Genomic DNA, 21856 nt, shown 5'->3' with positions numbered 1-21856 from the left:
GACATCTATATGAAATCAACAATTTAATTTGCTCGTAATGTTTTTGAAGAAAATGCACGTTGACATATCACACATTGACAGCTGTGTGACATAAAAGGGGCTCAAATCCCTGGGATATTTTAATCGGTCCTTTGGAACTAGATGACAATACATATAAAATTGTATTTGTCCATATAATCCTCATATAAAATATCGTTTTTGTGTATTCTCTTTTGTGCGGATCTTCTTCAAAAGACAAACGAAGAAGAACCGCACAAAGGAGAATACATAAAAACGATATTTTGTATGAAATTATTGGGGATGCAACTTAAAAACCGGGATTTGACGCTAGATGTCAACACTTGTGATTGCGTTGCAGTATATCAATGAAATATATGTCATTTGAAAGCTGTCAAAACAATAAAAACAAATATTTTATCTTGTGTGCAACATTTTTTTTATCAACATTGGAAAATTTTGCGAACTGGAGAAAAAAACATCATTTGCGGGAAGTTTTACTCGGCTATTTTTCGCAAAGAAAACTGCTGCTGACAGTCATCGTTTGCTTGAGGAAACTTATGGTAAACATGTTCTATCAAAAACCCAATGTTACGATTGGTTTAAACGCTTCAAAAGTAATGATTTTGATATCAGTGACAAAGAACGACCAGGACAACCAAAAAAATTTGAAGACGAAGAATTGGAGACATTGCTCGATGAGGATCCATGTCAAACGCAAGAGGAGCTTGTACAATCATTGGAAGTGACTCATCAAGCCATTTCAAAACGTTTGAAAGCATTGGGGTTCATTCAAAGACAAGAAAATTGGGTGCCACGTGAATTGAAACCAAGAGACGTTGAAAGGCGATTTTTCACGTGCGAACAGTTGCTTCAAAGACAGAGAAGGAAGGGTTTTTTGCATCGAAATGTCACTGGTGATGAAAAGTGGATCCATTACGATAACCCCAAGCGAAAACCAGCATATGTAAAGCGCGGCCAACCAACACCATCGACGTCAAAGCAAGACATTCATGGTTTCAAGGTAATGCTCTGTATTTGGTGGGATATGAAAGGTGTTATCTATTATGAGTTGCTGAAACCGGGTGAAACCATTACGGGCGAACGATATCGACTACAACTGATACGTTTGAGCCAAGCATTGCGAGAAAAACGACCTGAATACGAGCAAAGACACGATAAAGTGATTTTGCTGCATGACAATGCTCGGCCACATGTTGCACAGCGTGTCAAAAACTATTTGGAAGCAAATCGATAGGATGTCTTACCCCACCCGCCGTATAGCCTAGACATTGCTCCTTCCGATTACCACCTATTTCGATCGATGACGCATGGCTTGGCTGGGCAGCATTTTCGTTCTTCCGAAGAAGTCAAAAATTGGGTCGATGAATGGATAGCCTCAAAAGATGAGACGTTCTTTCGACGCGGAATCCGTATGCTACTAGAAAGATGGGAAAAAGTAGTGGCTAACGATGGACAGTACTTTGAATAAAATATATTTTACATGTTCCTTTAAATAAACCTTCATTTTTCATTAAAAAATTCCGGTTTTTAAGCTGCACTCCCAATATATGAACAAATACAATTCTATACGGAGTGTCAACTAGTTCCGATTTTTATACGACAAGCCATCTAGTTTTCATTGCAATATTTCTCTGTGTGTAAACAAAATTCGATGCAGAATGATTAAGCTTCTTTCCATCTTTTTGAAGAAGGAATAATTTCCAAAAAATTAACTGTATCTGGAGGACGCGGATGTTAATTAACGCTAGTTTTACTATTTTTTTTGTATTGATTTGATAATTTTATATGCTATTTTTTTGCTAAGATTATATTTGCCCCTAAAACTGTATTTTTGCTATTTTTCTTTCTCAAGCATTTGTTTTTTACATTCGATATTTTCACAAACACTACCCACTACACACTCATCTATATTTAAATATTTTTCCACATCTTATTTAATTTTTAGTAATAGTTATTGATGTAAAAAACGATTTTGGCTAATAACTTGAAAGTCACGAATAATGTAAAAAAAAACTAGAATTTGGTGTATTTCTATAGCAAGAAGCTCCTCTTTATTTTTTATTGAAAGTAATTTTCGATCCCCAAGTGATTTTCTTAAAGAAAGTTGTAGGCAAGAAAACACCTCATATTTTCATTTGCATAATTTTGATGTCGACAATATGGTAAAAAAAGATATATTTCTTTGTGTGATATGAATGTAGACTGTGAGTGAATGCATGAGATGAGAGACTACAAATCAATGATAATCAAAGAATAAGGCGCATAACAAATGTGTTCGTTTTACAAGTGAATATCCCCTAATAATCCAGCGAAATTCATGTGAATGATAGGCATGTTCTTCCCACAAAGGAATGATTTATAGATAAAATTAAATTAAATTTACTGTTTTTTTTACTTGTGAGTGTAACACAGCGAAGACTAAAATAGCCATAATAGCTTTCGCAATATAAGGAGATGTAATAGAAATGTAAAATAAGCATTAGAAGATGTCGAATGAAAAAAAGTATTTTTTCATCCCTGCGGTTGTAATATTATTCTCATAAAAACCGCACTTTCATGTCATGTATTATATAGTCGTGCAACATGATGGTTTTTTTTCACTCGTCGCGTCGAATGCATGAATATAGGTATGTAATTAGGGCAAATATATCATATCGTCTGCTATTAATTTCACTTACCATCGAAAAAAGTTGTAATGATATTCACGAAATCGAAACAACACAGAGGCTTTCATATCAACAAGTCCTAATTCGTCGGGAGAGAAAATTGAAACTCTAGCCGGTACACCACACCGCAATGCACACCATTGCTATCAACACAACGCGAATATTAATAATAATAAGGCAGGAGAGAGACATGTAGCGAATGTGTCGAATGAATGTGAATGCTTATAAACAAAAAAAACACACAGAAGTTCGAACAACAAAAAGTAATGACTAAGGGTAATTTTAAAATCGCATTAAACATTTGCGCTCACCACTGTCGTATATTCCTCCAAACATCTCGAAAACAGCGAGTTCTTCGGGCAATTTTTATTTCTCTACTGACAAACGAAAAAAAAAACATAAGAAAATAAACGCTCGACCACCTTTAATTCATATTAAATACCTCGTGTGCAAAAAAAAAGGAAAAAAATCACTCCACGACTGCTTTTTGATGACGCGTCCATTTTCGCCGGCGAATCAAGAGAGATAAAGAAACAGCTATAGGAAAGAAAGAAAACATGAATTGCAAGACGAAAACTTTTTTCCTGTGTTTCCTTTTCCTTCATTTTTAGTCGTTTGCCGTCCATATCGCTTTTATAGCCTTGTCAAACATAATATTTTAAATAAACATAATAACTTAATCCGAAAGCAACCAACAAAAAGAATGCGGCGGAAAAAGTGCGTGGAATTGTATTTAGTTGAAGACGCGATGGTTTTTATTTGCTATGATGATGACGACGACGACGACGGTGAGTGATGGCGAGAGTACGAGCATTCTACATCCAAATGGCATTATCTAATTTTTAATTGAAAAACCGAATTTTTGTTTGGTGCACGACGCACGTACCATACAGTTGAAGCAAAATAAACACAAATAATAATGAACGTAAAACGAATAAAACGGACCCGACGCGTCACCGCGCAAAACACACACACAAGAGAGATAAATGAAACATTTTCATTTAATAGTAAGAATTAAGCTCCCTTTTTTGTATTGCGCCCGAACATTCTCTTTCAATTCACTTCTTTCAGCATATCTTATGTGCGACGATGACGATGAACGTAATAAGCAAAGTATCTAAAAATAACAAAGTATTGAAAAAGAAAGAAAGAAAGAAAAAAGTGTATAATAACTAAGTTTCGTTTCCCTGTTCGACCGTTTTTTTTTTGTTGTCCTGCATTTATACTCATAACGGGTGTATCGGTTTACGGAAATATACTTTGCCATTGAGTTTACACCTCCGGGGTAATTATAAAATTATATTTTCATTATTTTTTTCCCGTTCGCCGAATTACGAAAGGTTTTTTTTCTTTCACTTTTTCATATCACAACATTAGTCTTTCAATGGCAAATGAATCCAATTTATTCAGTGCTTCGCAATGAATTACGGATAATGGTTCTACGAAACCAACAAAGTTTTTATTTTATTCTAACGTAGTTTTAATTTTCATTTTTACGGTGTAGAATTTCGGTGGAATTTTTTAATGGAAACACCAACAAAAAACCACTCCAAAGTTGAATAAAATGCTTGAAACAATACCGAGATCCCAAAAGGTTTCGTGTCATTTGGTTATTTAAATCGATTTATTAATGAAATGAACTTTATTCGAACGAATCATTTAGTTAGATTCACAAAAGCCAACTTTCGGTATGTATGCATAGCATCAAGACCAAGAGTGTTGTGGAGAAAAAAATATAGAATGTGCGCACCAAGCCTGAAGTACACAACTTCAAAGCGTGCCTCATAATTAAATGAATTCTTTTGTTTATCTTCAATTTTGTTTAATTGAATGCCTTTATGGTTGCCTTTGTATTCTGTGGCTGGCCATGAATACATATAGATAATGTTTATGACTAAAAAATCCACTCAACTCATCATGAGCACATGGGGAGCCGCTCATTCTATTTATGTTCTTTTCGATACAATAACTAATTCACTGACTGAATTCATTTTCAGCATTGACACGCCAACACGCAAAATATATATATTCCACTTTTTCCCTTCAAACCCCCATCAATTTAATCAATAAAAACAGCAAATTTCCCAGGTGAACCATTGAAATAACACACACACTCACACACGTACGTTCAATCAGTTCAATTGGAAAATCATCGAATAACTGGATTAATTATACACATTGGAGTACCGTATGAATACAGGTAAAAATATACATTGGAAAACTTATTTGCAAAATTGTGGGAGAGAATGAATGAAAAAAAATTGCACAACGTTAGACCCATTCAATAAGTCTATAATCTAGATCTAAAGTGTATTAATAGAAGGGGAAAGCGATGAACTATTTATGTCAAATAGGAAATAAATCTGTTTCTGGCTTGCGAAAGAAGCAAAACGAAAGATTCAATCTGACAAATCAACAACTTAATTTCAAAGTTGGTTATCTCAAAGAATAATTCATTGAGATACTTTGACTTTTTTCACACCGTCACTCTTTCATTCATCTCATCATCGTTTCAAATTCGTTCGGGGCGTTAAATAAAGCGTTGATATTCTCTCTAAATGTTTTTAAAAATCAAAGGCACAGACTAATACATGTGCGCTTATGCATGGTTGCTGGTTATATTGCCAAACGGAATTTCTATTTTTCCCTTATTTAATTATTATCAACTGAATAAATAATTAATTCGCATAAAAATAAATATAACGTAGGTTGGTTAGGTTGGGAGGGTGAGCTGAATGCTTTTGATTTCGGTCCATTTGCTGGACGGAAAGTAGAAAAAAAAACAGAGTTTGTCAAACGAAACGATCTGTACTGAATTGGAAAATGAGCAGAAGAAAAATGCCGAAATTCAACAGACTGAATAGAATGAATGCTCCAACACCTCATACACAGAACAACATCCCAAAATCTTAATGGATAACCGAACTGGAGTCGTTATGAAAAAAAATCACTTTCATCGCCCAACATCAAAATGGTGTGAATGAGAGTACGATATTGCTGTCCATAATTCGATTAGGATTCAATCCTTTTTTTATATATACTATTCACATTCAGTTCACACACATATTTGAACAATATAAATAGCAATGCAAAAAACCGCAATTGCGCTGCACAAAAGAATGAATGTGTGTTTGGATGTATATGATGTACGGGAAAAAAGGTGTGTAGAAATGTATTTTTACAGTTCAACGATTTTTTCGAATTCATTAAACAATAATATGTGTGATTGAGTGCGTGTTCATTCGACATATTTCGATTCGCGTTCTCACACATTCCGACAGATAACACACATTTTCTTAAATTATTTAAAACAATTTTTGTTGGTTACTTCTCTGAATTTGTTGTACATTCCACATCAACAAATACAATTCATTAGCGCCTCAAGACTCGGACGATAATATTGATGCTTCAATTTAAATGAAAAACGACCTGAATACACTTTTTATTTTCATATATTTTTGATTAAATTGAATTACATTAAAAAAACACTTCACTGATATTTTGCTTCAACTACATTCCTTTTCAAAATCGGATGGAATTATTGCACGATACGCAGCATAGAATTGATCTATATGGCATATTTCTCCACATTTTGGTATACTGAGTGGTAGTGGTTTCTCTTCGTTTGATTGGCGATAGAAAAGCTGGAAGTAATGCTCGTTATCATTCGTTTTGTATAGCTCAAAATGTAGGCTTGAACCATAACATGGAAAATGCAACTGTATAGAGAAATATTTGTCAAATAATCATATAAAATAAAAGATTTAAATAAGACAATGTACCTTAAACAAACCAAGACTCTTCAATAGATGTGCAATATTTAAATCGTGAGCCGAGTACAACCAAAACACTCTATCTGGTTTCAATGTTTTATTGATTTTTTGCGTAAAATGTTCAAGAATTTCTTTGATCAAAAAACTGGATTTGCATCGTGCCAATTGTGGTGTTGCTGCTTCGATTTGAAGTGAAAATTGAGATATATATTCCATTATGCCATTAGATTCCATAGCTTTTTCGGCCCAGTATGGCAAACTCAAAAAGAAAATCTAACATTTTTACGTAATTTTTCTTTGAATTAATTATTGTGAAAAGAACTAACGATTTTTTCTGAAGTTTTTCGATATAAAGGGGATTATATAGCATAGCAACATCAAAAATCGTTTCAATTTTCTTTCCAATCATTTTTGACCAATACGAAAACTGATGTGCATATCTCGCATAAATTTGTTGAACTTCTGGAGATGTATTCATGTAATTTTTAAGTTTGGCTTGATATTTTGAACATGACGCGGCATGGTGTATTATAAAATCGTATTTGCCTGGCACTGTGTGAACTGGAATTGGTTGCCATAGAATATCTTCATTCCATATTTCACCAGCGTCTGGCGGAAATAAACTGGCTAAAGTTGCCTGAGCCGACATTAAAGTGCGGTCAGTATCGGTGGATCGACAATATACTTTGTTTGGGGAGTATTTGTCACCAAGCAATTTTCTATATCTGCGACGAAGGTACTGGCCCAATTCATATAACTGATTTTTTCCTTCCTATTTCAAAATAATATTGAAATCAGTGTTATATCAACGAATCATAAGTCATGGGAATTTACGTACTTTTGTCAATTGTCCATAACCTAAAAAAAAGAAAACAATTATAATAACATGCATAAATTCTGATGTTTATTTTTCGGCAATGTTTAAAATGCAGAGAGCATAACTAATAGTGATAATTCAAAGACAAACCTTCTGTCCAAAAAATTTCATCCGAATTGGGATCGCTTGGGTACACTCTAATAAGAACAACAACAACAACAACAACATTAACAAGACATTCAAAAGAAAAAAATGAAACAGATTGTATCGTCATTACCTAACAATATTTCGTGCTCCATGTCTGTATACTATAGTATAACATCTGTTGCATAAACATTGGCACAAAATGAGACGTCCGCCATTTCAAAAACAAATACACAATATTAAACTCTTTTTTATTGGTATAAACTTTTATTCATAGGCTATCGAATAGCATATTCACTTTACACTTAATGAGCCATTGTCTTCGATTTGTCTCAGTACGTGTCGAACCTTCAAAATTATGCTCTGGACGACCAATATGTCGACTTTCTCCAACTTTTGCTTGATTCGTCCTATCAATTGTTGCTCGTTTTGAGCTTCCCAGCCCTTCTCGTACACTTTACGTTTGAGAACTGACCAGAAATCTTCGATTAAACGTGCCTGTGGAATGTCTGGTGGGTTGTCTTTTTTCGGTACAAATGGTATATTTTGCTCAGTGAGCCAATCCAATGTTTTTTTCGCATAATGACTGCTTGCAAGATCCGGCCAAAACATTATTTCGTCTCGGGCGTGATGGTTTTCAATGAATCGCTTCAGTTTCGGCAAGCATTGATCAATATAAGTGTCGATATCGATCGCTTTGGCCTTGTTTGGACGAATCAACGCATGGGGTCAATCACGAAATTCTAGTGCATCTAGTTTTTGATAAGATTTCACTAGAAAACTAGAAAATTCTAGTGCGTGAAGTTGGCTCTCAGTAGTTTTTCATATAAATTATATGGCCGTTGTTGTGAAGTTGTCTTCGTTTGTGACGTCATTCTTTGCACTAGATTTACTAGTTTTTCTAGTTTTCACTAGCGTGATTCGCCCCATGAATCAACGGCTCTGAAATACCCTTCGATAAAAATGCACACCACATCAACACCTTCGGCTCAAATTTTGACTTGCCAGCAAATTTAACATCGTCTGGTGTTGCTTCAATGTTGTCAGTGTAATAGCCATCATTACCACTCAATTCATGGTGCGAAAAAGTGAAGTATGATTCATCGTCCAAAATCATGAATTTTCCGTTTGCAAAGTGTTTACGATGTGTGTTTGAGTTGTCTTGGTGTATATTTCGGTGCCCGCTTACGTTTACGATAAAATACGTTGTATTTCTTCAAAATGCGATGCACTGTGGAATTATCAATACCAAATTTTTGCAATAATCGCCGTGTGTTTGACCAACCTTGTTATTAGCACTTGACAGCAGACGTTTCGTTGTCCGGGCACTTAGTTTGGGTGGACGACCAGGGATTTTTTTATTTTCCGTTTCTTACCTTCACGACAATCCTTTAAAACACGATAGATGGTTCGACGAGAAATTGGTTTGTCTTTAAACACAAGGAAAATTTCGTTAGTACTTAGCCGTCCAAAACAGTTTGAGACAGACTTGCGCAAATCCAGTTTGTACGCCATCGCGAATAATTTTTTTTGTGCAAATTGTATTTGACAGTAGAGTAAGAGTCCCGTTAAAACTCCTATGTGCATTGGTTGACATTTTTATTTTTGTTATTGCGTTGTAATAAATGTATCAATTTGTGCCAATGTTTATGCAACAGATGTTAATATATAGTATAATAAAGTAATAAAGAGTAAAAACGTGTGAGTTTACCACATGTGCAAATATTAATTCACTATCATTTGCAATCAATTGTGAAGAACTACTTTCAGGTTCCTTTGATGGTTTATCGGTACTTGAACAGCAAATGACAAAAACCGTTAAAATTATAAACTTAAAGAGCAGCATTTTAAGTGAAAAAAACTCAAAGTAAAAGGAAGAGCAATCTAGTTTGATAATGATTAAAGAAGAGGATTTCTCATCGTTTATATTTGTCTTTTATACGCCAAGAAAGAAAGGAATATGGCTAAAAACGTGATTCATGAGCGTACATTTGTTGATTAATTTGACTGATATTTGTTATCAACATTTGATTACAATTTGCAAATTTTCATTTTGTTTCCAAGTTAAAATAACTTTCGACATGTCGTATATCTTCAAACAAACTCTACAATATAACCCCAACAACATCATTAAATTCAGTTTAAAAAAGACCATAACTTCAAATTGATTTATTGTTTTATTTATTAGCAATAATCCAAAATATAGACAATACATTGGAACATTTGAAGTGGTTGTCTGTACAACTTAAAGTGGATAGTCTGCCTGCTTACCAATACTATGATTGATGTTATTTCTAGAGCGATCAAACGAATCAATAGGAATCCTTAATTAATCCGCATTCAATGTCATGATCACAATCAGGTATGATATCATTATACAATTTGTACAATTGATCCAGAGAACACTTTTCCCCACAATTCGGTATATTCAATGGTGCAAGGAATTCTTCATTTGATTTCCTGTAGAAAACTTGAATGTAATGCTCATTTCCATCGACTTCATAGAGTTCAAAATGCAAACTACACGCAAATGGAAGTATGTGCAACTGTGAAAGAGTAAAAAAAACTCATTACTTCTGTTATTATGTGGCAAGGCATACTTTAAATATTATTTTGAATTGATGAACTTGAGTCCGGTAATCATTTCAATAATATTGATTGAAAACATTCCAAACATAAATTTTAATTAATAAACGTCACCTTTTCTGTCATTGTTTCCACAGCAATGAAATACCTACTACCGTGCTAGATGGTGTCGACACTAGATCAAGTATAGAACTTTACATAGGATCATATACGATGAATATGGATTATACAGTCTGTTTCAAAATACCGTCACCAATGTCGACACCATTTGACATCAAAATTTTGACAGTAAAAATATGTGTTATTGTTGTTGTCGTTTCATTGCTATGATTGTTTCGGCGCAATAAGTCATAAGATCATTTAACGTAAAACAAATCCCAAGAGATAATGCTACAAATGTTAATGAGTTGATTACGTAATGTATACATTACCTCAAGTAATCCAAGGCTGTTCAACATTGAAGAGATTGTTGTGTCATGGGCGGAATAATACCAAATCGACCGATTGGGTTGAAGCGTTGAATTGATTTTTTGTCCGAAACGTTCGAATATTTCTTTAATTAAAAATCCCGACTGTAATCGTGCCAATTCCTTTGTGTCCGATTTCAGTTTTTGATTAAAACTCGCGATGTATTCCATGACTCCCTTTGGTTTGATTGCTTCCTGTGCCCAACTTGCAAGCCTTTCGACAACATTTGTATGAATTTCTTTTAATTATTACTAATTTTAAAATCATCTGAATAGATACTAACGTTTTGTTGAGTAGACTTTCCTTGCGAAGCGTATTATATAGTTGAGTCACATCATAAATGGTAATAAGTTTTTTTCCACACATTTCTGACCAATGTGCGAATTCATCTGCGTAATCAGCATAAATTCGTTTCACTTCTGGTGATTCTCTTTGATATTTATCATAAGCGGCAAAAAATGCTTGACAATCGTCTGGTGGACCCCACAAAACATAATCCAAATGGATGGGAACCGAATGAACAGGGATGGGTTGCCATAGAATATTTTCGTTCCATGTTTCGTTTACGGTAGGCGGAAACAGACCAGCCAAATTACATAATGCACTGCATATACTGCGATCTGTATCGGTCGAACGTACGTACACTCTATTTGCTGAATATTTATCGCCAAGCAGTTCATTGTATCTTCTTCGAAAATATTGGCCCAATTCAAACATTTCCCGCTTTCCTTCCTTTTGATTTTGATGCGGTAGATTCGCATAAAGTTTAAAATGAAATTTAAATTCAAGTCTTACATTATTTAGCTGGTGAAATCCGCCGACCCAATTCGATTCATTTCTATATGGATCATTTGGGTAGCTGATATTTTTAATATTTGTAAACCCATGTCGATAAATCTGTAAATTAGTTGAAAATGACTTCCAAAAATTGTTTTCAATTATTATTACATACTACTTGAACAAATATCAATTTGTCATCATTACGAAACACTTCATTTCTCCGATCGAAACTATCCTGATGTGGTAATGCTGTGACACTAAATTGTTTTAACGATAGTAAAATAACTAGTAAGAATAACAACATTTCAGTAAAAGGAATTTTTGGTTGGATTCTCAGTGATTTGTTTATTAAGAAATGAATTGAAATGTGTATGAGCTCATGACTTTTATTTATATTTTAAAGTGCACTCTTATCATTTACATTTTTTTTGAAGCGGTAGATTTTCAAAATTGATAATTTTCCAAACAAATTAATTCCACTTCTTCAGTTGTTTACTTTGTAATTGATTGTGTTGAAATCTGATTTTACGTGTTATAATGTCCATTTCAAAGTATAAATAAAATTGTGTAAAACCTGTTAAAGAGAGAAGATGAAAATAGCTTTCTGAAGAACCTTCAAGTTAAGTATTTCTTTCATTTTATTGAATACTTCCAAGAATATTTTAATTAAAACACTAACGATTTGTATTTATTCATATCTTTTATTTACAAAGGCTCTAATTTAGCCAAAATTGTATTTTATTTTGCATAACCATGCTAATTCCATGTAGCTATTTTATCTAAAAATGGAATCAACGGAATACACCTTTCTGTCAAGTAATATTCAATGAAGATTTAGATGTACCACACTCAAAATCACGATCTTTCGTTAGAACATCATCATACAATTCATACAATCGTTCCAATGGACATTTTTGGCCACATTGTGGTATATTTAGGGCTATAGGAAAATCTTCATTCGATTTTCTGTAGAAAATTTGAATGTAATGGTCGATCTTTATACAGTTCAAAATGCAAACTGGATGCAAATGGAGGTATGTGCAGCTGTAGAAGAAATATGAATATTTAGTGTGGAATATAAGTATTTTGGTTTTTAAATCTCATTGATATTGGTGAAATTCCCGTGTTAAAATTGTGTGTAGTCAGTTAACTAATTTGCTAGGGGGAGACACGGGCTTTTACGTAGTATTGCTAATTTTTCTTAGTTTTTTTAGTTTTCTAGTTTGTGTCTACCCCCTAGCTAATTTGGGACGTTTTTTGGCTTAATCCAACTGTGATTGAAGTTGATTTGAGTTATATTTTTCTCTACTGTAATGGACTGCAAAATCAAGCAAATCAACTTTAAATGACTTCAATCTCAGTTGGATTAAGCCAAAAAACGTCCCAAATTTGTTGTCTGTTTAAAAGCCGAAAAATAGACGACTCAAGTCGACTGGATAGATTTCAACTAGTCAGTCAGTCACTTTTTTTCTACACGGGTGTATTTATTTGAAAATTCTAAGTTCTAGTATTGTACGATTTTGAGTGTCATCACTCATCACTTTATTTTCGCGTCTACCTCAAGTAGTTCAAGGCTATTCAGTATTGACGCAATCGTCAAATCATGCGCCGAATATAGATAAAGAGAGCGGTTCGGTTTAAGTGCCGAATTGATTTTTTGAGCGAAACGTTCAAACATTTCCTTCAACAATACTACCGACTGTAAACGTGCCATTTTCTTTGTGTCAGATTGTGATTTAATTTGAAAATTTGCTATATATTCTGTTCCGTGGCTTTTTGCGCCCACTCCGGTAACCTTTCGATTAAATTTCAAATCTACATTAACTCTTTTAAAAAACGGTTGCGATATATGATTCCCTGCTTATAGTCAACCTATTATGAGACATGTCAAGTGCTTTTTATCACTGACGCAATTTTCTTTTCAGTAAATGAAATACAGACAGACATATATTGAAATCGGAGAAGTAAGGTTTGACATGTCTCATACAAACCAATGTTGGTTACAATTATTAAATATTATTATAGAAAAAGTTTTAAATACAAATATATTTTTAAAAGCAACAGAATTTTTATTCAATAAACATATCAAGACATTAAAATGATGTTCATCTAAGTTAAACAAATATTACAAATTCTTCTATTTATCACTATAATCAAGAGGATTACAATATTTCTTCGATTTGCATCAAAAGCATTCAGACTCATAGTCAACAGGGATGATCTCGCTGTAAAGTTCGTACAATCTATTCAATGAACACATCGTTCCGCAATTTGGTAGATTTAATGGAGACAGATGTTCTTCATTAGATTTGCGGTAGAAAAGCTGAATATAATGCTCATTTTCACTATTTTTGTAGAGTTCAAAATGTAGACTCGAAGCATACGGTGGTACATGAGGCTGCAAAAACAAGAACAATATAAATGTGGATTTTTATTTTAAAAAATAACTTCTTTTATATGAAGTTACATTAAAAACTCCAAGCGCATTTAGTATGTTTGCAATTGTTAAGTCGTGCGCGCTAAAAATTACAATAGAACGATCTGGTTTCAACGTTTTATTGATTTTTTGGGCGAATCGTTCCAGCATATCTTTTAACAAAAACCCAATTCTTAGACGTGCCAATTCCTTTGTATTCGTAGCCAGCTTCATTCTAAAGTTGGCTATTTTTTCCATGACTCCACTCTTAAATTCCTTTTGGGCCCATTTTTGCAATCTAAATTCAAAAAATAATAATTCAGTCACTACTCACGCCAATTGAAACGATTTATACACACGGTTTATTGTGCACAGTTTCGATATAGAGTGTTTTGTGCAGATCGAAAACATTTTTGATTGTCGTAATATTAGCTCCACTCATTTTTGACCAATACTCAAATTTATCGGCGTATTTTGTATAAATTTGTTGCACTTCTGGTGACTCTTGCATGAATTTGTCAAAAGCTACACCGTATTTTGGACAAGCTGCGAGATGATTTAAGACATAATCTGATTGCACCGGAATGGTGTGAACAGGAATCGGTTGCCATGGAATACATTCGTTCCAAATTTCATCAGCGTGTGGTGGAAATAAACCAGCTAAATTCGCTTGAGCTGACATCAAAGTGCGATCCATATCCGTTGATATTATATAAACTTTATTCGGCGAGTAATGATCGCCTAGTATTTTTCCATATCTTCGACGCAAATATTGACCAAGCTTATAATGTTGCCTCTTTCCCTCCTGTTTGTGATAAATATGTTGTTCGATATAGTTCTTAAAAAGTCAACGTAATCTTGCAACTCTCACGAGTAGAGTAACTTACACGTGTCAATGCTCCAAATCCCCCTTCAGAAAGCCAATGTTCTTCATCTCTCCATGGGTCATTTGGGAAACCATACTGTATGGTTCGATCGCCATGTCGATAAACCTGAAAGCATTTAATTTTATTAAACTATTTTCGTGGAATATAAATAGTGAAAACGGAATTTTACATACAACGTGAGCAAATATCAACTCGCTGTCATTTAAATGTATTCCATTCATCGTGGCTCCATGCTTAAAAAACGATTTAGCTTCACATTTTAGGAGAAAGTTACCAAAGAGCAGAAGTACCGAAGTTACTAATTGTCTAGAAAACATGCTTACTAAATCACGTCTATTCACAATCAACGATTTGATCAATATTGGACGGAATATTTCATTGCAAATTCGCAAATGCGTTTTTCAAATTGTCGACATTGCACATAGCTCATTTTAATCTTGAATCGTTGAAGATAATAAAGAAAAACACAAAAAGCTTGCTATACAATCAAACAATTGTTCGACAACTGATTACATTATCGAATTTCAAAAGTTACAAAGTATCAATATTGTTCATTATTGAGATGTTCAGTGAAATATATTTTGGTCATTTTTTCGACTAAGGTTTGCTAGGAGGTAGACATGATTCAAAAGATTCACATTGTTTAGATGACATTTGAAATGTCATTTATGTGTCATACAAGAAATATTTACAGGCGTGTCAAAAATTTTCGGGCCTGACATATAGACGGCACTAGTTACAAATTGTTCATGTGCTGTAATTGAAGTGCGAACTGTCAACAGTATTGTGTAAAAAAATTGAGTTGATATCAGTGATCGTTTGTTTTCTATAATATTATTTATCAAGAAACTTCGATATTTTTAGAAAAATGGATAAAATCGAATATCGTGCGGTGATTAAGTTTCTCACAAAAGAAGGCTCAAGCGACAAAATTTTGTCGGATGTACCGGTACATCTGACGTGCAGAGTGTCTCCACTTTTACATTTAAAAAGTACATCTGATTTTAGCGTGTAAGAAGTACCAAAAATGGTTCATTCAATATTTTATTGCTCATCAGATGAACCAAAATCAGTTTTTTATAAATACCGACTTTCTTTTGACTTATTGTAACAAAATGGTATATAGGAAAGACATTTGGGACAAAAATTGGAACATTCAATGTTCTATATGTTAATATTGGAAGTATTTACAATGAACCGGACGATCTCAAAACATATTAATTTGGTATTTCAAATATTCCAAAAATAAAAATGAATAATAATAAGACTACAATAAAGTTTTCAGATGATGAAAATAACATTTTATAACATTGAAATAGTTGAAATCAAAATAGGATTTTTGGCCAATTGTGTTCTTAAAAAAGCAAAGAAAATTCACTTTCTCGAACGAAATTTCGTTTTGCTTCTTAATAATTTACGCGCCTCTGAAATTCTGTAGATTTAAATAAAATCTCTGAAAAAAATTTAAAAATCTCATTCTTAATTCCAAATATTTTTCAAACAAAAATATTTTTATTAAGTCTATTATGAATAATAAGATAAAATTCATTAATTTTTTTCTGATTTCTGACCCAAAATATTTCAAAAAAATTGAATTTTCATTGTAATTAATTTTCTTGTACAAAAAAATCAGCCATTTTTGCCTTGTTCATGTTCAAAAAATTTGAAAAATATGGCGGTAGTACATTTGTTAGACCAAACAATACATTAAATGGTCAATGATGTTAAAGTACATGAATAGTTCCAAATATGGCTTATATGAAAAACCACTAGCTCATAACATACCCAAAATAAGTGTATGCAATGTACCAGTCAAACACATATTCCAAAAATCGTACATGCGGTGTACTAGAAGATCTTCAGTACGTCTCATGTACCAAAATCAGTATAATTATTGTGCTACGTATTATGACAGCATTACCAATATACCAAAATCAGCATATGAAATATACCGAAATTTGTGACGATTATTATTTGTACCATGGGTGTACATGAGATTTACCAAGCCGTCACACAATTTTTCTGATTTACCGCGCTAGTAAAATCCATATACCAATATATCAACGTAAACATCCTATGTACCGTAGATATACCGAAAAATGTACCAAAAACTGCTTCTTCTTCTTATACTTCTTCTTCTTTTTTCGTCGAATGTACCGATTTTAGCACATCAGACATTCTGTTTTGTCGCTTGAGGGTATAGCACCAAAAGATATCAATGACCGCTTACGTGCTGTTTATGGTAAACTTGCTCCATCGTATACCAGGGTCAAAGAATGGGCAAAGCTATTCAAGTGGGGCAGAGAATCATTGGAAGATGATCCACATACAGGCCGGCCAGTTGAAGTAACTGCTTCAGATGTGGTGGAGAAAATTGATCATCTCGTGCACGAAAATCCTCGAATGAGCAAGAAAGTGTTAGCAGCAATGTTTGACATCTCAACTGGCAGTGTATTTAATATACTTCATGAAAAATTGCACATGAGAAAGGTTTGCTCACGATGGATTCCAAGAACTTTGAACAGAGCTCAAAAAGAAGAACGAATTGCTGCTGCACGTGAGTTTCTCGAGTTGTTGGAATGGAATGAAACGGACACATTTGGGCGAATAGTGACTGGCGATGAAACGTGGATCCACTACTATGATCCAGAGCTCAAATCACAGACGATGGAATGGCACAAACGTGGTGAACCAGCATCGAAAGTGCCACGCAAAGAAATTGCCACAAACAAAGTAATGGCCTCTGTATTCTGGGATGCCAAAGGCATAATAATGGTTGAATTCCTTCCAAAGAACACCACAGTCATAGGCTATTATTATGCACAACAAATGTATAGATTGCGTAAAGCGATAAGAGAAAAGCGTCCTGGTTTGCTCACTCGAAAAGTTCTTCTTTTGCATGACAATGCACCGTCTCACAAATCATTGCTTGCACAAGCTGCCATCAGGGAATGTGGGTTCGAACAACTCCACCATCCACCGTATTCTCCAGATCTGGCCCCCAGCGACTATTTCCTGTTCCCAAACACCAAAAGATATCTGAAGGGGAAGCAATATGATTCCGAAGAAGAGATATCGAACGATATTTTCAACGTATGGGAGGACAAAGATGCCAAGTGGTTTGAAGGAGGAATTAAAGCATTAAAGCATCGTTATGAAAGTGTCCTTCGTGTTTATGGAGACTACTTTGAATAATAAATATAGTCATTTGAAAATACAATGTGTGTTTCTATATCAGGCCCGAAAATTTTTGACAGGCCTGTATTGAACAATTAATATTATTTGACAGCCTGATAGTAAAACCAACACTTAATTTTCTTATGCGTAAAAATAGCATGTATTTTTGTTTGGAGTAAAACAATACCACATATCATAATCGAGAGCAAAAATTCAACACACAAAGTTGAGAGCAAAACCACGACATACGCAAAATCAGAGCAAAAGTGAATAAGCGATATGTCGTGTTTTTGCTCTCAAGTTTGTCTATAGTTCTTTTGCCCGCAACAATCGGAGTTTTGTATTTAAGCCGAAAAAACGGATTTTTTTATGAGCGAGGCGGACCATATATCTACGATCATGTAGATGATAAAAAAATTGCGAAAAATGAAAAAAATAATTACATTTTTTTTATTCGATTTACAAATACTATCACATTTTCTGTATCACCTGGTGGAATCAGAATGAAAAAAATCGCATTCCATATCATCCAAATCACGATCTGGACTTTTTTCACTGTTTGAGTGCTCTATACCGAGTCTCCGAGAGTTTCATATAAACTCGCTATGTGATGCCTATTGAATAGTAAGCGAATACCAATCGTGATTGAATCAATAGGCGTCATTTGGCTATTGCAAGGCGAGTTTATATGAAACTCTCGGAGACTCGGTATAGAGCACTCCAAAAGTGAAAAAAATCCAGATCGTGATTTGAATGATAAGGAATGCGATTTTTTTCATTCTGATTTCACCAGATGATACAGAAAGTTGAGTAGTATTTGAGAATTGAAGAAAAAAAATTTAATTATTTTTTTCATTTTTCGCCATTTTTTACCATTTACATGGGAGGATTGTATGAAACACACGGAAGACCGCTGGAATGACACTGTCGTATCACACGCGTATAAAAAAATCAATTTTTCGGCGTAAAAACAAGATCCCGATTGTTGCGAGGAAAAAAAACTATAGACAAAATTGAGAGCAAAAACACGACATATCCAGCCTGCGGGCAAAAACAAGTAATCGATATATTGTGTTTTTGCCCTCAGTTTTTTACAAACTCTTTTTGTTCTAAAATTTGAAAGTTCTCTATATACGCTGAAGAATTTGCATCATGTTTTTACGCTCAAGTTCTTCCATTTCGGTTTTACTATTAGGCTGTCATTTGTCTTCGAAAAAATGATTTCTTGACGTTTTTTAAATGTATTAACTCATTATTTTTTATCTATTTCGTGTTTTTCTAGTAAATTCCAAATAAAATCAACGATAATATTTAGAATTTGTTGAACGATCATGTTACTAAAACCAAAAGTGATGCTTATTTGACATTTGAATGATGTTATGACCCCCAACCCCCTGGGGGTGGGGGGACTTGGAGGGCAGGGGTCATAAAAAATTTCTCTCTGAACAACTTTGTAGTACATTATTTTTTGATCCGATCAAATTTTGATATGGTGGGGTGCTCTCCTGACCCCTAGACCCAAAAGAAGCACCCTTTATTTTCACAAACTTTTTTTTTCGGCACTTTACATCGATCTGTACTAAGGAAAGTAAAAATAATTTGTAACACTTTGGGTACTTTACTGGTTAGAAGTAGTTATTTTTTAATAAAAATATTTCGATCAATTACAGTGACTGAATAAGATGCTGTGTGATCTCGTTGTCATTGAAATTTGTTTTTGGGTCTCGTTAATTCCAATATTTTTTATTGAACGCGCATTTTCTTTAAACTCTCGTTGTTTCTATTTGCACGAGTTTATTGAAGAATGCAAAAACAGAATGTTCGCGATCACACAATATAAAAACAATGTTGTTGTAGAAATTTAACCAAATGAAATGGTATGTAAGGGCTTATACGAGCGTTGTTAACACAACAAGTATTTCAGCAGCCACTAAAAATGGAAGAAAAAAGCATTTTTTTATTGGTTCTAAGCCTAATTTTCATTTGGACAGGAGTTAAGGGACTGTGAGTTTTCTTACATTATTTTACCAATGATATATTAAGTCAAATTTTATCTCAAAAAAGCAATTTTATCTATTCAATATTTTTTAATAATTACATTTAATTTTTTTGTGAGACAGAGATCCATTTGAGGAGGTGGCTAAAGATTTGCTAGAAAGAGATGCCCATTTATTAGCACAGACCGATAGAAACCAACGACATGAGGTGTTTAAGACAAACCAACAAGCTTATATCGAAAGGTTCAAATATTTCTTGGTGAATTTCAATAGCGGCAACAGAGTGTAGGATTTGATTCTGTAATCGATTTCTTCTATAAAATTATCTCACACGTGGATATGTTTATTGAAAGTATTTCAGATAAATTCGATACATTCGATGATTTTGCGTGGGAGGGTCATTATATCTTAAAAGCATATTTAGATCCCAACCTACGTAACCAAATTTCACTTAAGAGCACACCATTCCAAGATGTGCACTCTGATATTATTGATCGCAAAAACAAGTATGTATTCTTGAAAAAAAAAATATTTCAAATATTCCTAACTTAGTTTCTCATTTGTAGATGGGTTATACGCAAATTGAAGAATTACCTTACCACATGGAGTAAAAATATGCTAGTTGAAACGCAAGTTAATCCTGAAACGGACATTGAAAAAATTCGCATTAGTTTCACAGCCGCCCTTTTAGCACTGGAAGAAACGAATGCGCCATCTTTCAAGTATAATATTTATGAGGAAAAAGGAATTCTCTTTATTCAAATGAATTATTGTATTTAAATCTCATAGAGAATACGAGGTGTTCTTTGTATATTTTTACCAAACATTGAAGCGACTGGTGACGACAAGAAAGATTTACCAAGATCCTTTCATTAGGGAAAGTTACTTGAAGTTGGTGAATAAACATTTCAGGGGCGTGGGGTAAATCATTATAAATTAAAATTATTGACCAAAGAACTACATATGCATATTGTTTGCAGGTGCAATGATGATGATGTAACTGTAACTTGCTGGTATTAACTATATTTTGAAACGTTTGAAAATTTTTTTTAAATGCGCCAAAGGGCAAGCACAATTTGGACAGATACTTATAACACCATCTACGTAAAACACGCTGACTACAATGTAAATTGAACGTATATTTCATCATCTCCTTCCCTTCGCTATACTTTTACATTATTATAGTAAGCCTGTTTTACACAGATGGCGTTTTTCTGTAAGATATGTGACATCACAATACAATCATATTGACTGCGCTCATCTCTCGAAATGCGCACAATGACAACACAAATTCCAATTAACATTTTTGATTCAATTACTTTCAGCGTTTGTCATACAACTGCCATCCAAGGTTACGTTATGAAAAAACTTGAAGTAATTAAACAGGCATTGTCTAATAATTATAGTGACGCTTCCAGAGATTTACTAAATTTATATTTCTCTGTTTTGGAATCAGCGCCAGTGTAAGTATGAAGCGCCAATTGTAATGTCCTAATTTTCAATTAGGAATGTACTCTTCATTTTATGTTATTATTTTTCATTATTTTAGCACGTTTGATATTAGAAGAATCCAAAATCGATTTAGTCAGTATTGTGCAGTCTATGCTACCAGAATGGGCCAAGATGTAGATTTCTGTATTATTGGAATGGCTCAAGAGTTGCTGAATACTGTGTATCATGAACAGCCAAACATGAAATATAAAACGGTCGAACATTGGTGAATGCATTGATCAGTTAACATTCTGAACATCTATCTGACAATTTGTATAAACTTTAATGTAATCCAAAGTTTGAAAGAAATTCAACTAAATAGTAAATGTCAAATAAAGTCAATATTTTGTGACATACTTGCCAAACCCGTATATTATTCTGTCAAAAAAAATTACTTTAAATATATGATTACCCGAGAATGAAAGCGAGACTTCTATTCACAACTTATTGAAATGTAACACAACCATACACAATATGCTGACTGTCAGCACTGTTTGCGGACATTCATATAGAACTTTGTGTAAAGTATCACAATTTAATGGTTGTTCACTCGCTTTTCTCCTTGCACCAGAAACGTAGAAACAATGTAAGACAAGATACATATAGCAAAGATGGCTATTATTATGAAATTTT

General features: G+C 33.7%; 4 protein-coding genes across 7 annotated transcripts; 1 reads left to right on the top strand and 3 right to left on the bottom strand.

The window, feature by feature from the left end:
• Window positions 1-6193: 6193 nt before the first annotated feature.
• Window positions 6194-8033, bottom strand: LOC116344916 (prostatic acid phosphatase-like). Its single transcript, XM_031773778.1, has 6 exons — window positions 7720-8033; window positions 7428-7474; window positions 7299-7318; window positions 6837-7232; window positions 6470-6733; window positions 6194-6406 (listed from the first exon to the last, which is right to left on the bottom strand). Exons 1-6 carry the CDS (start codon window positions 8031-8033, stop codon window positions 6194-6196), a joined length of 1254 nt encoding a protein of 417 aa, XP_031629638.1.
• Window positions 8034-9651: 1618 nt separating this feature from the next.
• LOC116344771 (prostatic acid phosphatase-like) lies at window positions 9652-11596 on the bottom strand. Of its 3 annotated transcripts, XM_031773509.1 has the most exons (5): window positions 11428-11596; window positions 11271-11372; window positions 10759-11207; window positions 10439-10688; window positions 9652-9967 (listed from the first exon to the last, which is right to left on the bottom strand). In XM_031773509.1, exons 1-5 carry the CDS (start codon window positions 11557-11559, stop codon window positions 9734-9736), a joined length of 1167 nt encoding a protein of 388 aa, XP_031629369.1. In that variant the 5' UTR covers window positions 11560-11596; the 3' UTR covers window positions 9652-9733. The 3 variants fall into 3 exon arrangements, with proteins under 3 accessions (XP_031629369.1, XP_031629367.1, XP_031629368.1); XM_031773507.1 differs by having other exon boundaries at window positions 10759-11372; XM_031773508.1 differs by having other exon boundaries at window positions 10759-11372; window positions 11431-11596.
• A 1838-nt stretch (window positions 11597-13434) lies between these two features.
• Window positions 13435-14971, bottom strand: LOC116344772 (prostatic acid phosphatase-like). The gene is made up of 5 exons (XM_031773510.1): window positions 14732-14971; window positions 14559-14663; window positions 14031-14476; window positions 13723-13969; window positions 13435-13653 (listed from the first exon to the last, which is right to left on the bottom strand). Exons 1-5 carry the CDS (start codon window positions 14873-14875, stop codon window positions 13441-13443), a joined length of 1155 nt encoding a protein of 384 aa, XP_031629370.1. The 5' UTR covers window positions 14876-14971; the 3' UTR covers window positions 13435-13440.
• Window positions 14972-19600: 4629 nt separating this feature from the next.
• LOC116344812 lies at window positions 19601-21594 on the top strand. 2 transcript variants are annotated; one of them, XM_031773583.1, is made up of 8 exons: window positions 19601-19739; window positions 19856-20017; window positions 20086-20238; window positions 20299-20454; window positions 20522-20653; window positions 20713-20745; window positions 21058-21195; window positions 21285-21594. In XM_031773583.1, the coding sequence occupies exons 1-8, from the start codon at window positions 19672-19674 to the stop codon at window positions 21451-21453; spliced, it is 1011 nt and encodes a 336-aa protein (XP_031629443.1). In that variant the 5' UTR covers window positions 19601-19671; the 3' UTR covers window positions 21454-21594. The 2 variants fall into 2 exon arrangements, with proteins under 2 accessions (XP_031629443.1, XP_031629442.1); XM_031773582.1 differs by having other exon boundaries at window positions 21282-21594.
• The last annotated feature ends 262 nt before the right edge of the window (window positions 21595-21856 follow it).

Source organism: Contarinia nasturtii, unplaced genomic scaffold (assembly GCF_009176525.2).
Source record: "Contarinia nasturtii isolate CC-2019 unplaced genomic scaffold, AAFC_CNas_1.1 Cnas_scaffold_1182, whole genome shotgun sequence".
In the NCBI taxonomy this organism is placed as follows: Eukaryota; Metazoa; Arthropoda; class Insecta; order Diptera; family Cecidomyiidae; genus Contarinia; species Contarinia nasturtii.
Note: the sequence above shows the minus strand (reverse complement) of the source record. Positions and strands in the feature narration are given on the sequence as shown.